Here is a 17,695-nt window from a genome sequence, read left to right as displayed (position 1 = left end):
AGTCTCATGGTGAGGTTGGCAGGGAGCAGGGGGAGAAAGTGAAGAGATGGAAGAAGACAGAGGAAAGAAACTATGATATGGGAGGACTGTACACTTTCACTCTTCAGCTTGGGTGTAAACTGCAGAAAAATCAGAGGACAACTTTGAATTTGAAGACCAGGATCCAATGGAAAGCTTCTATTAGCCCCTAGCTAAAATATGTCCCAGGAAGATACAACAGAACAGGAGGGAGAAATAAGGCTGCAGAAAACAGCAGAGACCCTCAAACATAAGGTTAAGCATTGTTTAGTTTAACCCATCATCAAAATGTGGACTTTACAAGCAGCTGTATTTCTTTGACAGACTAGAATGCCTCTATAAAATCTCTCAATAAAAAAAAAACAGCCTGCCTGTCAGTTGTCTCTTGGAAGTTCTTTACAGATTTATTTCTCAGCACAGATATAAATCACTGTCACATATAATATACTGTACCTGCTTCTCAAAGACTGCCAAATTACAACATCAGGCTAAATGCTGGATCAGGTAACTGCCCTCAGGGCTCAAATCATAAAGGAATATCTCCATTCAATAACATTATTCTAGCACTCACTGGTGTTCTGGTCACTCTTGCATTTTTGTTCTAGATGGGCTTACACTGCACCAGGACTTTTGCAGCATCAGGCAACACTGTAGGCAATATCGAGGGACAGAGGCTGGGTAACTGCTACAATTCAGAGAAAATTCTCGAGTACAAAGTCTATTCCTTTGGGCTTAGCATCACCCTAACAGGGCTTCTGGCCTTTTTGGAGTGAGAGAATAACTTGGCCTACCCATCTGCAAGTGGTCATATAGATACACAGATGGATGGGCCTTTTGACCCATCGGAAGAACCAGAATCTGATTATTGTCCAGTAACCAGATAGCTATCAGCAAACACCAGTCACCCCCACACCATGCAGCTGGGCCAGTCAGCCCCACACTGCACACTCTGCAAATGGTAAGAGGGAGTAGACCTCCACTGCAATCAACTGTACTATTTCCACATGTGACAGCACTGAATAAAACCACTCGTACTGAATGCAAATTCATACATAAACCATGCATAAAACCAGCCGTGCTGTAACCTTGCTGCAAATTCTGTGAGATTCTGCATAGCTTCTCCTCTTCCTTATTGAGGACAGTGGAGGGGATACCTTTAGTAACAGATAAATCTCTGTAATGCAGTTATCTCTCAACTGCAGTGCACAAGAATCCCAATTAATTCAGTCCAGGCCTAGCAGAGCCGGCACTAAGCCAGAGCTGATAAACCTGCCAAAGCCAATCTGAGTCCTGCAATGATTCTTGGGAGCCTGCTCTGCACTTTCTCATGCTCCGGACTGAGGGGGGTTATTTGCTTGAGTGCAGCGCTCAGCTCTGGCTGGCTCCACATGCCCACATGATGCAGCAACTCCATTAATGAGGCCCTTCTAAAACCCACTGTGCTGGGGAGCAGGCAGAGACACCCAGTCAGCTCTGAAGGCATCAACAAGGGTGCAGCAGGGCTTATTAGCACCAGATTATAAGTGTCCCGGTCCTGATGCTGCATCTCTGTCTGCAAAGCTCCCATTTGCGGGAAGACAGTGCTCTGCAACCCAGGCAGGCCGGGGAAGCAGGATAGCCACATTCACATGGTGCAGTGTCTGAAGAAGTCAGCCAGGCCAAGCAGAGCTGGTTCAGCATCCCTGGCTCAGTAAATACCAAACCTGCATAAACCACTGAAGAACAGAAAGGCCACAGCAAAGTGGCAATGATTTTAGGATGGGATAGGGAACAATCACCCTAGACGCTGCCCTTGGCATCACTGCTGTCTCACCATGTGATCCTGGGCCAAACTCTAACAAAGGTACCCTCTGCTTTTCCATCATCTGTCAAATGGAGATAGTCTTCATCTATCCTCTGGGGTTTGGTAGGGCTTGTTTAATATTCATAGGCATTCAGACGCTCAGATAAAATGCACCAAAAATGCAAGGTGTTCTTACAGGTTCTCACAAAGCCAGGTTTAAACACGTTTTTTTTCCAGCCAAGAAAAACACTGAAAAAGCAAGACTATTTCCACAGATACCAGATTTCAGTGGCCAATTCACAAATTCCAAGGAATGAAGATAATATTTACTCATACAGTAAGATGCATCTGACAGATGAAGCTATATAATTAAAAAATGTTATTATAAGAAGGAAGGCTTGTAATAGAAAAATGGCATGAGACGCTAGTAGGTATCCTTTCAGAAATGGGAGAGAACAAAGCAAATCATCTACTGAGATGCTCAGATCTCTTGCCACAAAAAGGCAAGAAATTCCAAGAGGCCTATAAAGTGTTTAGACAAAAAGGTGAACTCTAGAATTAATAACAGAATGGTAAACAGGAAGATTAATGGTACCAGAGAAAATGCAGATGGTGAAGCCCAGCCTGCAGGCTCAGCAAGACTCTGAATAGGGAGGGGGAAAAGGCAAGGTGTAAACAAGGTGACCTTCAAAGCCATGGGAATGCCTGCCAACAGGCCAGCCAGAGGGCATCCCGAGACACAGATGTGCCATCTGGGGTAGGCTGTCTCATGACAACATGAACAAGATTTGTCTTTTTCAAAATTTGCAGGGAGGCAAAATGGGTAGCAGCAGAAAATATGACCATTCATTCAAAAGGAGCACAATTAAACACACAGGTTGGAAAAGGATGCTATCTATTTTGTAAAGAAAGTATGAAAGAATTCCCTGAATACCCCCACTCAGAAAGGTCTTGTGCCCACTTGTAAAGCCTGCTCATGCAAGGTGTGGGGGAGGAGAAACTGCTTTTCACTAAACAAATGTTTTCCTTGAGGGTTTATGCTTTAGGTTTATGGTAAAAAGAAAAAAAAAAAAACTAGCATAAACTGCAAAGCAGCTCTTTAAACCCATGATGGTATAAATTTTCCCTATCTTGGCATAAATCTATTTACCCCAGATGGCACATTTGGGTTGAAAGCAGGTAAAGATTCCTCAGACGTCTCTACGTCCAGTATCTGATTTTACAGAGCTCCGTTGCTCCATCTCAGTGCTTAGCTGGGCCTTGAATCTCCTAATAAGCTTTGTGTATGCCTGGGAGATCTCAGTTCTTCGCCTACAGTAAAAAGTGGGAGAGAGAAATCTCCTACCACAGTTCTGCAGGGGAGCCTGGCTCTTTCAGACCTGATGCTTAGATCACTGAGGTCAACCAGGAAAATTAATAAGTAAATGCAATCACACTTTTTTTAAATACATCAATCAAACACCACAGTGGGGCAGTGCTAAGGGAAAAATGCTCTCTCTAAATAAGCCTTCTACAAAATAAGCCAAACATGTTCTGCTATGATATCCAGAGGCAAAAAATTTAGGGGAAAACGGAATAAGCAACCATGTTACAGGTCACCACGGAAAAAAGCAGACCCTAGCTGTGGGAGTCCAGTAGGTAGTGAATTCACATACCTCTTTTCCTTCCAGCCTGGCTCAAAGTACATCAAATCTGAGTATTTTAGGCAAAAACTGGCTCATCTAAGTTCAGTGCTGAAATCAGTTAATTCAGTGATAAGTGTACAAGCAGACACATCTGAATGTTTTTTATTCTGATGGGTTGCATATCAACTGCAACGAAGATATTGGCATGACCTCCACTTTCACAGTAGGAACCATGGGTGCTGGATGAGCTCAGGCAGCTTGTGCAAAGCCTGCATAGCCCCAGCACTGTTGCATCAAGCAGGCTTGACTCAAGCAAGCTTGTGATTGCTGACAGGAGCTGCCATCATGGCTCTGCACATCAGTACATACCTTTCTTCAGAAAGACCCTTCATGGGACTCTGTTGATTGCTTTTTGAATAGAACAGGAAAGGAGAGATGAAGTACACACCTGAAAACACTAAAGTGGCATTGAGGAAGGAATCAGGAAGAACAAGGGAGAAAAAAGCAAGATGGAGGAAAGCTATTATATTCCTTCTCCTTGCCTACTGCAGCTAAACTGTGGCACGCTTGTTCTGAAAACTGCCACAGAAAAGTCTGAAAAATAGAAGCTCTGGGCCTTGAATTATGCCTTTTCAATATCTCTCTCCCTTCTCCTCTCTGCTACAGAGAAACGCTGTAAACTCCTAGATCCTGAAAATACACATTCTGGGCCCTTTTTGCACCTTGCAAAACACAGTGAAAACAGATGATAATGGGGAAGAGGGAGAGAGAGCCATGCAAGGGGAAAACAAAGTGAAATAGAGAATAGTTGCTCTTCCCTCCTTTCCCCCTGCTCAGCTTTCATTTCCCTTTGTTCATCTAACATTGAGCCAAACTAAGCCAAAGGAGCTGCCGTGCTGGGCTACAAGATTGATGGCTGCAGGCAGACTCCACAGTGAAGAGACGGATGACTGGTCATTTCCCGCGATGCACTGAGAAACATCCATCCTTGCAGCCATGCTGAGCCCATTTGTGCTCCTTTTGAAAAGAGAGATAAACACGGGCAGCCAGAGGCACCTGAGTGTCCTTCTCCCTCAGAAGGACACAGTTATACTCCTCTGGGTTCCTTGAGAAGGTCGCTCTGTCCATCCCTGAACATCTGGCTGTGGGATTTGCTAACTCTCTCCCTCCCCCAGCAATCATCCATCTATTAGAGCACAGTGCAGGTTGGAAGAAAACGGTGAAGAGAATGGTGTGACAACCTCATCAATCTACAGCTACACGCCTGGCTATTTAGTTTTCTTTACGCTATTCCTAAATGCGGGGCGGGGGGGGGGGGAGAATTGCTATTGGTATGAAAGAGTGAATTGTGGAAATGGCAACGTGGATTGGAGTAAGTCCTTATGACTATTAAAATGTTGTGCATGTACTAAAGCAGTAGGGAACTAATTAAGATTCAGGATTGAAAGGCAAAACAAAAAAGTTGGATGCACTCTGGTTCCATCTGTAGCACTTGCTGAGAGTTCAGACGTACTTGGGGCATCATCTTTAGCAGAGAGAGGTTAATTTTTTTATTTTGCCCATTCAGATATTAACAGAAAGCTCCCTGGAAGAACATACTGGAAGTATATTTATAGTGCCAACCCTGGTATAGCAGCTTCAGAGGCACAAAGCACTTAATCCTGACTCCTTTCTATTTAGTTAATAGTGTCTTTGTTTGCTGATACTGTCCTGGTCTATAGCATTGCTCACAGATACAGCCTCTGTGTTTCCAGTTCTCCTGCCGTGCTGCTACCTCACTTAGGCAATGAGCATGACATGGCAGATGTACCCATAGCATCATTTACAAATACAAAATCACTCCAGAAATTCCTATAACTATGAACATCACTTTGTCACAGTAGCGCATATCTGTAACTGTATCATTCACAGACATTGCACCAAGGAAATAATGAGAAGATAAAAGCATTCACCATCTCTCAAAAACACAGAGAAATGAGTCACTTGCTTAAAGTGTTTAAATGTAGTTTTAGCACTCTGTCTGAGCCAGTTTGAAAATTTGTCTTTTATTCCCATCATGCAATGCTGTTTATTTTAGGCCAACAACAAAAGGATTTTCACCACAGCTCTGTAGGACATGCATAGGATATTAATCATGATCATGTGTGTTCCTAAGACATCAACCCCATACTTCCCAAGGGCAATCACATGCATTCAGAAGTGCATCATTTCCATCAAGAGGAGTAAAGTTTTCATCCTTTCTCCTTCATCAAGAACCATAGTTTTAGCTGATGGAAATTGCTGCTTACTGTACTCTTTAATGGAACTGTAACTACCTACAACGGCTAAGGTCCTGGCCCTAAATTACCTTGTTTGTTTAAGGGGAACCATGCTCCAAGTGCATCCTAAGTGAGATCTCTGGTCTGGAAGACATTGCACAGAAAAGCCGTATCCATCTATTCCATTCGTAATTCCCCTTCAAACGTACATCGCATTGACCCTCCTTCTCCCAAGGAGTTCATTTTTGGGAATGGACGGCATGGCAAACACCAATGGTGTCAGAATCCTGACGCATAAAATACATGTAATAAACTCTAAGGCAATCAAATGCAAAATGCAGGGAATATTGAAATGAATTGCAATCTAGTAAAAACATATTTAATATCTCTCAGGTACAAGATGATTATGAGGCTGTAAAATGTTTAATCCAGAGAATGGGAATGACAGACTGAAGACTTCCACCAAGGAAGGTGGTCAGAGGTGCAGGGATGTGGGAGGGGAAGTCATCACACTTTCCATTCTACTCTCAGCAAATCTGTAGAGCTTGCTTGTAAGATTTCAAACTGGACTTTATATTAACATTTATTGCTCATTCCTTTATATTACGCACCAGAAAAATATCACCTGCTATAAATTTTATAATATTTCATACTACAAAACAATTTCATTTGCTATGTGTCAGGAGAACAATAAAATTGAATAAACTTTTTTAAAAATCATATTTTGAATGTAATGATATTCCATAATCTCTTTGCTATTTTTTGTTAACATTTTCTTCTATAAAATAGTGCACAGGTTCTACTATATGGTTGGTCTGTAGCCCAGTGACTTTATTGGGCTCTATCTTGCAGGATGCTAAGTGCCAAAACCTGCAAGTCTGGTCGAACCCGGTACTTTACATGTGGATTTAATTTTAAGCATGTGACAAGTCCCATCAATTACAAAAAGATCACTCATGTTCTTAAAGCCCAAGCTCAGGTGCTTTCCTTGTCTGGGGTTAGACAGCTTGGCATCTTACAAGACTAAGCCATGGGGACTTGATCCTATAAACCCTTTTCATGTGATTACCAGAGAACTCCCAGGATTACTCACATGAACATACAAAATAGATGCAGTGACTTAGATAAAAGATACCCATTTCCTAGGATCTTGTGTCCAGTACTTGCATCTAAACTATTCTTGTGCTTCACAAAAATCCTTTTGTCGATGCAGTTTATTCTTTTTCAGGCATCGGTACTGGCTATGCTGAGAAAAGTACCAGGAGGTTTGCCAGCAAAGCTGTTCAGGTTCAGCTCTAGCTGCAAGACTTGTACAGGGCAGACGGCTTCCCAGCTGCCCCTCCCCTTTGCTGGAGAGCTGATGATTTGCGCCTTGGGGGAAACGAATCTGCTGGGTTCCAGCATTTCCCCAGGGACCATCCCCTGGCGCTTCCCCAGGGGTTCCCACACCCCTTCCTCCTGACAAGCCTTGAGGGAACTGCTTGGGCAACCCACTCCTAGGACCCCCATGCCTACTCAGGGAGTGCCGAAACACTCTTTCAAAGCCACCTTTTCCCGAAGAAGAGAATCCCATCCTCAGCTCACCTGCACTCCCCTCTTTTTAAGGTTAAATCTGTTTATTTCAGAAATAAGTAAACCTGATGCTTACTTACAAACATCAATGTTAACTTCATAGTAAGGGGATAAATCCCACAGCATTTTACCTCTCCAGTAGGAATAATATGTCTCCTAGAGACACAGCATTCACAGTCAGGCCTTGGCAGCTTAAGAGGCACATGCTGAAAAAGCTCTTCCCAAAGACGCGTCCTAGCAGCCAGATGTAGGTCAAACACAGAGTAGCCAAGAAAAGCAAAAGAGCAAAACAATGGGCTGGATAACACAGAAAGGGTGGCGACACCACAAGCAAGCTCCCTCTCAAGCAGCCCAGGTATTTCAAGCCAATGCCATCTCAGCTGCCTGAGCCCTCCAAGCTTTCCCCACATCTTGCAGATCGAGCCCCAAGAGATGACCTGCAGTCACACTGTAGAGGCTCCAGGGAGTTCATCAGCACAACTCATTCCTTCAATTTAATGGCCTATTGTAGTGACCAAAACATTTTTCAAAATGTGCTGGCTCCAAAGTCATCATAACTCTATTTTCACAAATATACTAAATACAGCTGAGACTACACACCAGTGGAAAAATCACATCTAAGTGGCTGCATTGCTTCTGAAATTACAACAGCCTTGTGTCTGTGGGTCGATGCACATGCAGCCTACATTCCCATTCTCCGGGACAAGACCTAGAGAACTCAGAAAGATAGAGATTTAACCATTTCCAGAATTGCCTTATCTTGTTCAGTTGCTACTTCTGCCTTAGCCTGATAACTACAGCCAGAGGGGTCTGGCTTCAATGGCCTTTGATTAAAACCGAGAGAGGTTCCAAAGCCTGGTGGCTTCTTCATGCAGCTTTCTCCTAATTATGCAAACTGGCTCAGCCACACAAGAACCAGGAGTAATCCCAGGTGATTCATACGAGCAATCTTAGCTAACCAACACAGTTCTCCTGGTAAAACTGCGTATAAAATACTTGTAGTGACCTGTTCCAGATCCCACAAATGAAAGAGAAACTATTTACACAAAGTTAATCCTGTAAATTCTAGCAGCATGAGTGCGGAGTTAAGCAGCAGAAACAATGTTTTTGTTTTCTTGACTGGACTATTTATAGAATATTATTTGCTTTTCTAGAAATAAGTGTGTTTTATTTCCATACCTGCAAAATCATGAAATCCCATTTGGGGGAAAATACATATTCACTCACATCCTTGAACCTACTGAGCTGAATTAGTCTAAGAATTTGCAGCTTATCACACGTAACAATACCTAGCAAGAACAGCGCATGATTTGAAGGAGAAGTTATCACAGCCCTGGCAGCCATGACGTGCAGAAGGCCAGCTCATCAGTGGCCAAAATGAAGCAAGAAGAGTTACACTGTGCAAAACTCAAGATAGTTTTCTAACGTTTACACTGCACAGCCAGCCTTGTGAAAACTGGCTCAACAATTCACCTATGGTAAGCCTCTTTATTTGTATATATGGGTGTGTAATAGATTACTTGTTTTTCATCACCGTCCTGGTACACATAAGCCCAGGTTTTTCACCAGAGCTGGTACACTTTCATACCAGTTTTTCAAGGCTTCATGCTGATGGCCAAAACATTTAATACGGGCACTTTGAAGGCTTGGCAAGTGGCACGCTTTATTCCTACATTCCTTTAAATAAAAAGGTCTCCCCTACACCTCCCAAACTCTCCAGAAATAACAATTAACTATCTGTTAGGCAATTCTCTGAGACAGACAAATGAGATCAACCATTTTATGCACTGAGAAGGTGAGAGAAAAAGAGATAGTCCATTGTCCTTGCTGCTGCGTAGTCCTGTATGGGGTACAGGTGATGCAAGTGATAGTGGGTGTCGTGGTTTAACCCCAGCCGGCAACTAAGCACCACGCAGCCGCTCACTCACCTCCCTCACAGTGGGACAGGGGAGAGAATCAGAAGAGTAAAAGTGAGAAAACTCGTGGGCTGAGATAAAGACAGTTTAATAAGTAAAGCAAAAGCCACGCGCACAAGCAAAACAAAACAAAACAAGGAATTCTTTCACCACTTCCCATCAGCAGGCAGGTGTTCAGCCATCTCCAGGCAAACAGGGCTCCATCACACATAACAGTTCCTTGGGAAGCCAAACGCCATCACTCCAAACATCCCCCCCTTCCTTCTTCTTCCCCCAGCTTTATATACTGAGCATGACATCATATGGTACGGAATATCCCTTTGGTCAGTTGGGGTCAGCTGTGTCCCCTCCCAGCTTCTTGTGCACCCCCAGCCTACTCACTTCTGCAAGAAGCAGAAAAGGCCTTGACTCTGTCTAAGAACTGCTCAGCAATAACGAAAACATCTCTGCATTATCAACACTGTTTTCAGCACAAATCCAAAACATAGCCCTATACTAGCTGCTATGAAGAAAATTAACTCTATCCCAGCCAAATCCAGCCCAGTGGGGCATGACATTAAATGCAGAGATCAGCACCTCTACTGCAGACTGGCAATGGGACAAAGACGTTTCACTGCAGGACTTGTGCATCATGATTGAGTGTCAGTGAATACATGCAGAAAGGGACAGGTTCTCTGGTATTCTTAGTGCCACGTAAGAAAAGGAAAGCAAACTTTATCTGGCCAGAGATTTGGACCAACAAATGTCCCCATTGTAGGAAGAATTTAAAGGTGGTGGATGAGATGGAATAGAGTCTGGTTAAATATGAGTGTAAAAGGAAGAAGCTGATTCACAAGGAGGTCCCAAACTGATGAGTTTTCTCTTGGTGACAGAAAAGTCACTTTTTCTAACCCGAGCCATAGCTGGATGTGTAAGTGCCATAGAGCAGCAGCTCTTGCCTGTGGTGCCATGTCCTGCTGTGAACAATCTGAAGGCAAGATTAGTGGAGAATTGGAGCCTACTGTTTTGATTCAGTAGCATTGATGGACTCATCTGTAAGCTGCAGGCTTAGCTGATGAATAAACACCTACTTAAATTTAGGTCAATACTTAGGTACTTTGGTGGGTAAGAAGCCCAAAAGAGAACAGCCAGCAGAAATCGGTATTTTGGTATAAAAAAAAGCTAGAGCTCGTAAAAAATTAATTTTCCCCCCATTCACATGAGAGGTTCTCGATTTGCTAAAGAAATTATAGAAAAAAACACCATTTGGAGTGTTTAGCGATTTCTACTGCCATGATGAATGTTTCCTTTTTCTTACACATTGAAATTGACTATCTAGCCCTAAAAAAAAAAAAAAAAACCAAACCAAAAAATCAACAGCTTCCAGCATCCCTGCTCCCAGATTTGGATTCACAATATAAAGCTTCATTTTATTCCCAAGTGCTACAGAAATGTGACATATATAGGTACATGACAGACAAACCTCAGGATTCAGCATGGCCAGCGTGCAGATGTGCACTGTAACACATCAAATGAGAACTGATAATTACCCACCCTCCCTGTCACAAAAAGTTAACCATTTTTTTGTTTTCTTCTGCATGAGGTGCCGAAAATAAAGATTGATGGGAATGGGTAAAAATGAGATCTGCTCTAGCTCAACCAGAAACGACAGGATCCATGTAGAATCGCTCAGTAAAATTCTTTGACGTGGGTCATGCAGCTTCTTCCAATATGAAGCTCATCATCGTCCACACTTTGTGACATTGAGTTATTTGACATTTGACCTAATATTTGCCTAACGCTTGATGTAAATACATGGCAGGACTGTTGCTTTGGCACCACCACCAAAATCAAATCCTGTTTCTAACAAATAATAATTTTAAAACAGGCTATTCCTGCCACAGAAGAAAATCTGTTAAAAAGTTGACTCATGGAGTAGGCTCAATCCCTCTCCTACTTTAGTTTTACACCCACAGAGCTCCACTCATTTCTGCAGAGGTAGCTCCTGACTTACTTCAGCTTCCGTGAACCAGAGTCAGGCCCTGCCCTTGCAAAAAAAACACGCTATTCACTGCTCCCTCTGCTGGCCTCGCAGCACCTCCGGCTTGTGCAGATGCCCGAGCACAGAAGCAGACATACGCAGAGCCCATTTCCAATCCCACCACAACTAAACACCTGGCAGGTGGAATCAGGCATGTGAAAAGAAAAAAAGAAGTAAAGGAAAAAGAAAAAAATCCTAAAATCAGTGATATTTTAAAGTACTGAAGAATATATTATAAAAGATGAGGAGAGTAATTTTAAAAGCCGAAGTACTTCAGAATGCAGAAGTACTTGAATAAAAAGCAGATTTTAAAAAGCATTTTAATTTCAAGATTTTGGAGGGCAGACAGCAGAAGTCAGCAGAAGTTGATAACAGGCTATTAAACTCCATCTTACATGAGGACTCTAGACCAAGTCATCAGAGAACAAAAGTTGCTTCTGTCTGCTGGCTGTCACGTCATATCTGCCTCATATTTCAGTTTCATGGCAGCAAATATTTATAAAAGCCATGAACAATTAAAAAAACTAAAATAAGCTCTACACAAAAGTATCTTCTGTAAATTCACATCTGCAGAAACCTGTCAGAAGTCTGAACACTTGATACATTGATAGTATGGCCCCCTTTAGGAATATCATAGCGAATTAAACTGCATTTTACAGACGTACATTTATTTGGCACCAGAAGTATTCTGCCAGTTTTGATCCTAAGACAGTCTTAATGGATCTTAAAGAGGAGCCACAGGCAGGTTTTATAACATAACAGGAACCTAACCTTTAATCACAGAGAAGTTTCCATATATGTTAAATAGTGGCAAAATTTTTTGTTAAGAGATGTGCCTTTCCTTAGTGTTCGTAGCGAAACAACACTGCTGTCTTCTAGTACTGAACAAGAACCGAAGTGTGATTGTGTAGAAATCGCTGAAATTGAAAGTGAAACTAGGCAATATTAATTGGCCTGAGAATAATGATAAAAGAAAATTCTCATGAAATTAGTGTTTTGAATTATTTTCAGGCTCTAATATCTTTGAGTGACACTGGACATAGCAACCAGGGAAAGAAAAAAGAATATGGAACTCAGGAGAACTGAGCTTTTTCTCTGTTCTTGGGTTCCATTTCCAGCTCTACCACAAACCTCCGGTTAAACCTTCATAGAAGTAGTTTATTATCTTTGTCGCTCATTTCTCAATTTTGCAATCTAAGTACTTTCTTCACTATATTTTGTATATTTGGGCTGTAAGATCTGCTATAGTATATGACTATAGCAGAGAGTACAAGAAGCCTTCACAATGACCCCCGGGATGATGATCTAACATGCTGCTTGAGTCTCTAGATGCTATCATACAAGTGACACTAATATGAATTCTGTCCTTTCCTTTTTAATTTCCTCTTAACTTTATCTTGGTGAAGTGCCCCATCTTAAAGAGCACGGACTCCACAGACATGCTGAGCATCTTCCACAAAAGTTGGGGGTACTCATCACTTCCCAGGAGAAACACAGTACCTTGTACAATCAGACACAGTCTCCACAAGATAAATTGAGATGGTCAAAAGAGATAATAGCTTATCTGTAAGGATTCCATTCATTCATCTACAAGCACACTCACATAGGTATATCTCATACGCCAGACTAAAAGCAGATCAGGCATTGTTTAAGTGGCACCTAAAAATCTGTTGTCAGTACTTGCCTCAAACAATTCTAACATGGTTTGTAATAGCAAATGAAAAATACTTTTGTTTACTTTTACCTCTTCAACAGCTGGTAAAAAAAAAAAAGCCATTTCTGTAGTTCAGCTGAACACTAGACTGCCCAGAGATAAGTAACAGGACAGGCACTAGCACAGGACACACACTAGCACAGGACACCAGCTCATTCTCAGCCCAGTAGCAGCACACACAACTCTACTCCACACCTTGCAAGTGGGTGGGAAGGCTGCCCGCTGTGAGACCTCACTGTTGGCTTTCAGTCCAAAACCAAAGGACAGCAGTGAATTGAGACAAAAGCTTTCCAGTCATATTCTTTACACTTACTTATGTGAAATAAAAGCTCTGTGTGCATGTATGTACATAGCTATATTTAGCCAACTTGTAAAACTGAAGTAGGACGCTACCAATTTAAATTCCACCAGAGTTTTTGGCCATACGCACCCTATCTGTTCTCATCTGCATAGCTGCAAAGCTTGGGTAATACCTGACTGTCAGCAGGGTTTACTGTATGTAATACCACTTCCACAATATTGATGCCTGACCCAACACAGAATCATGATACCACCCAGTACCACAAAACTACTAAGTATATAGGACAAGGAGCAATTAAGATTTCAAGGGGCCTTGGGTGTAATCAGGGATCTCTCTTCCATTTCTAACCTTCATCTTTCCAGCTGCTCTGATATTACTGAGGGCCAGAACCCTACAGCTTGCCTTCGCAGCACCTGCAGTTCAAGGTGGTGGTAGAAGAGTTGGAAATTTTCCTTCTTCTTCCATTCCTCTAGAACAGGCTACCCAGCCCAGCCCAGCCCAGCCCAACCCTCTCCCTCACCCATTCCCAGACTCACAGACCTCCCATGCATGGGAGCTCTGCTCTGCTCTTGCTCTTTTACTGGGCAGAACAGCCAGCTGAGGACTGAGTGTGGAAGCACGAGCTGCTTCCAGCTGTCCCACTGCTCTGTGCTGAAGTGCCGTGCAAATACCACTGCCTAGTTCTGCAGAGAATCAGTTTTGCTCATAGTTGGTTGAACAGAAGTCTAATTTCATGAATATTATGAAAGTATCAACATCTGATAACTTTAGCACTCTGTACCTAGAAAATCACACTATTAGCAACAGGTCAATATATTGCCCATGACTGGGGATTTGTTTCAAATCTATACCACCCTTCATAGGACTGCTACACTGTAATGACTCGTGTAACAGCTCATGGCCATTACAAGGACAAAAACTTGGCTGCACTTGAACCGTAGTGCTTGGTTCTGATGATATGAATATACCACTGAAAGAGGAAGACCAGCCCATGTGAAAGTAAATGTCAGGAATACTTAGAGTAATTCCTAAAGGTCTGGTAATAACATTCACTGTATTGTCACTGAAGCAGTTATCATAAGTAAGTTTTGGCAATACTTTATTTCTACCACATATCTATTGGATAGGCTACGGGATGGCTTGGAGGATGCTTAGAAATAATATTAACATGAACATTGCTAGACCCTTGATCAAACAACTTTACTAGGGCAATCCATGCACATAACTCTGAGTACGGTGGCAGAGGAAAACAGACATCTAAAGACTGCATCAGCAACACCTATTCCAGTGTTCTGATCTTTACAACTTTGGCTGTAACTATTCTTAAAACCAAACACTTCCACCTGAAACCAAATAAAAGCAACAGACCAGGGCAATAAAAGCACCATGTTCTATTAAGAAGCACGCAGCAACTGACCCCAAGAAAAACATTATAGTGGACTTGCATTTTACAAAAAACAGGAGACCATTGGAGCATGATTATTTTCTTCATTAGGTTTTGATATTAACAGATATGAAACTCTCACTCACTGAGTTTTGTCACGCACTACCTAAACCTGCAAGGTACTAACACTGCAAAAGTAGGTTGTAATTATAAAGACTATATTATTACTAAAAGATTTATTATACCCTTGAACTGCTAGCAAGACAGTAGTTTGATTCTACTTACTGACCAGCTGATGACTAGCTATGACTTACCAAAACAAAAATCCTAGGTCTATGTATCTCCTGAATTATGTAGAAGTCTTAAACTTCTGGATACAACTTATCACTATAATGAGCCACTCCAGAAGCCCAGGTGCAGTCCAAGCAAGTATTCACACCCCTGGTGCTGATCCCACCAACTGCTGGATTGGCAACTTTTGGAGCCAAGATCCCCTTCTGTGTTTGTTACAGTGGCAGTCTTATGAGAAGTCCTTCTACACAGTTAACAAATGTAAAACATAATAAAACTAAGGTTTAGCCCTGATTTGTAGAATTGCATTGCTCACCTAAGTTATATAACATATAACCTACTCAACAGCCTCCTATATAAAAATCAGCTACTCACATATTAACTCACCACAAGCACTCTCTAGCTGCTGAGAACAGCTCTAAGCCAAGACTAGGATGTCCAAGCCCTAGGTGGAGTGAAACCATGGAACATTTAGATTAGATTTCTTCCAAATTTATTTCAGATGTTCTACAGTTGTCATCTCTGTGCTTTTTAAGGGATCTTAAATTGCCACATCTTTGCCCCACACAGTCATCTAATGTTTAACTGGGGAACAAAGAGGTCAGCATAAGGTAGCTTCCTAGGTTCAGCATTAGGTTTTACCACAGCGTCCCCCTCCAAAATGTACAGTATTTCTGCTGTCCATGTTGAAAATAAGTTACACTATCTTTTTCTCAAATTGTCAAAAGCTACCTTTAAATGGAGATCCAATGTTTTCCATAGGTTTTATACTTTCAAATCGGAGAAGGGAAAAATCCCATTTTTGGCTAGTGAGTCTATTCTGGATATGCACAGATGGAGTGAAATTATTTTGTGGTGTAACTGATAAGGAAAGTTAATCACTAGAAAGAAATTGGTTGGAAAATAGATTTAAATGGCAGAGCAATATAACTTGCCTAATTTGGCTGCCACTGGCAATGCAACAAAAGTAGCACTCCTGAGATGCAGAAGAGATGTTTATAGCAGGGAAAACAAGAGAGACAGACATGCTGAGGTCTCTTTATCTGATAACTTTGTGGTAATTGCCTTTCATGCCCTGTGGCATGTAGGATGCACTAATTTGGCATTCAGTGAGTACAGCAAAGAAACATAATGCAAACAAAGAAGAGTCAAACTCTGCGCTACTGCTTTACCTTACTAAATTACCAAGCCGCAGAGTGTTTGCATCATCACAAAGTCTGAGGTAGACATTTCTATGGGCCAACATCATCCTCTTCCTAGAGTCCAGTCTCATTTCCATCAGTGTACCTGACTGATTTCACCAGTTCTTTCTGAGCGGCTCTGCTGTGAAGTCTGGTTCTATTTGCTGGCTGAGGTTTCACCCTTGGTTTGAACCCCAAGTGAGTGGTTACAGGCATTTCTTCCTCTTGTCCAATTGTCTGCTGACATCTCCTATATTGAAGGCAGGGAGCCTTCAAAAACTGTTTCTACCAAAATCAACATGAATTTTGCCTCTGATTTTACTGGGTTTAGAACTTGTCTCTATCGCCCCTTCCTTTCTCTTCACCAACTACTGCATAGAAGCAAAGTCATCAGTATTGCTGAGCATAGCTCAGTTCCCAGGCACATTCTTCTGTCAAACAGGTTTTTTAAATATTCTTAATTTACATTTTGGGGTTTTCTCCTGTACTTTTTATACTGCAGTGTCTCGCCTCTTAAAAACCACATACAGCTGTGAGTACATGTGTTCCCTCTTTCTCATAATAGGGGACCCCAAAGACAGCAACCCGTTATTACTAACTGGAGGGAAGAATGCACAGCACTATGCTCTACCTGACACAGCTGTAGCTCCTCCACATCTGCTTTACAGTCACTCATTCAGCATCCAGGGGAAGAGTATCAAGGACAACAAGAATGAAAGAAGAATGGACTAATGTACACACACAGGCATACACACATATACAAATGTGGCATATGCTCACTAATTTTTATTATTTGCTGTTTATAATCTGGTCACACCCCCGGTCCCCAGCCCCATTATGAAAAATCTTATCAGTATACTGTTCCACACACACAACAGTCTTTTTCACAAAGATTAGGCAGCAGATGCCAGAGTGAGATTCTGTATTAATAACACACTGAGGAAATAATTAGTAATACATTGATCCTTTACATCCTTATGAATTTGCTAATAGAGGCCAGGATTCACCCTTACGGAAGGTAAATTCAGCTCCCATTGCATTCAATACAAGCTGTACACATTTCTGTAAGGGATGAGTTGCATGCAGAGGATTTGGTGGTTATTGTTACAGCAAATCAAGTAAGATGCAACAGATGCAAAGAGAAATGGTTGGAGAGGGGCAAAGACAAAGTCCAAGGACTAAATGGCAGGTTTGCATGTATGCCAGCTGCTCTGCAGCACAGGAGAGAGAGAGGGGGGCAAACAAATACTTACCAGGTTTAATTTCCAGCAGCTTCAGTCTGGAATCCTCAGGGGGATGCAAACGCCTCTTTTTGCGCCAGCAACGTGCTGGGTACGTGTACAGCTGACCTGGGGCCAGGCCTGAAGATTAAAGGCAAAAAAAAAATATAATCACATTTCAGTTTGTAAACCACAAGCACTGTCTCTAGCATCTTTGTTCTTGCCCTTCCAGTGTCTCCTTGTTGGAGAGTTCAATCCTGCAAATCATGAGGCAGAACTATGCACTCAAGGCATCCAGTGCTCCTGAGGCTCCTCAGCACCTCTTGGGATCAGGCCTACAGAGAATCTAGGTCTCACTTAGACACATCACTCAGCTCTACTGAAACCAGAGCTGTACATAAATAATTTGTGA

The 17,695-nt window shown here is 42.1% G+C and overlaps 1 protein-coding gene across 9 annotated transcripts in view; it reads right to left on the bottom strand.

Annotated features, from left to right (window-relative positions):
• The window catches only part of DPF3 (double PHD fingers 3), a 168,790-nt gene that overhangs the window by 75,504 nt on the left and 75,591 nt on the right, over positions 1-17,695 (bottom strand). For all 9 annotated transcript variants that reach the window (XR_008234443.1, XR_008234444.1, XR_008234442.1 and 6 more), the window contains exon 3: positions 17,317-17,424. Coding sequence is in view for 6 of the 9 variants with exons in the window: in XM_052782288.1 (XP_052638248.1) it covers positions 17,317-17,424 (108 nt within the window). In the remaining 3 variants the exon portion in view is untranslated. The remainder of the gene's footprint in view (positions 1-17,316; positions 17,425-17,695) is intronic.

Source organism: Harpia harpyja, chromosome 3 (assembly GCF_026419915.1).
Source record: "Harpia harpyja isolate bHarHar1 chromosome 3, bHarHar1 primary haplotype, whole genome shotgun sequence".
NCBI classification, from domain to species: Eukaryota; Metazoa; Chordata; class Aves; order Accipitriformes; family Accipitridae; genus Harpia; species Harpia harpyja.
This window is presented reverse-complemented; position numbering and strand designations above follow the sequence as displayed.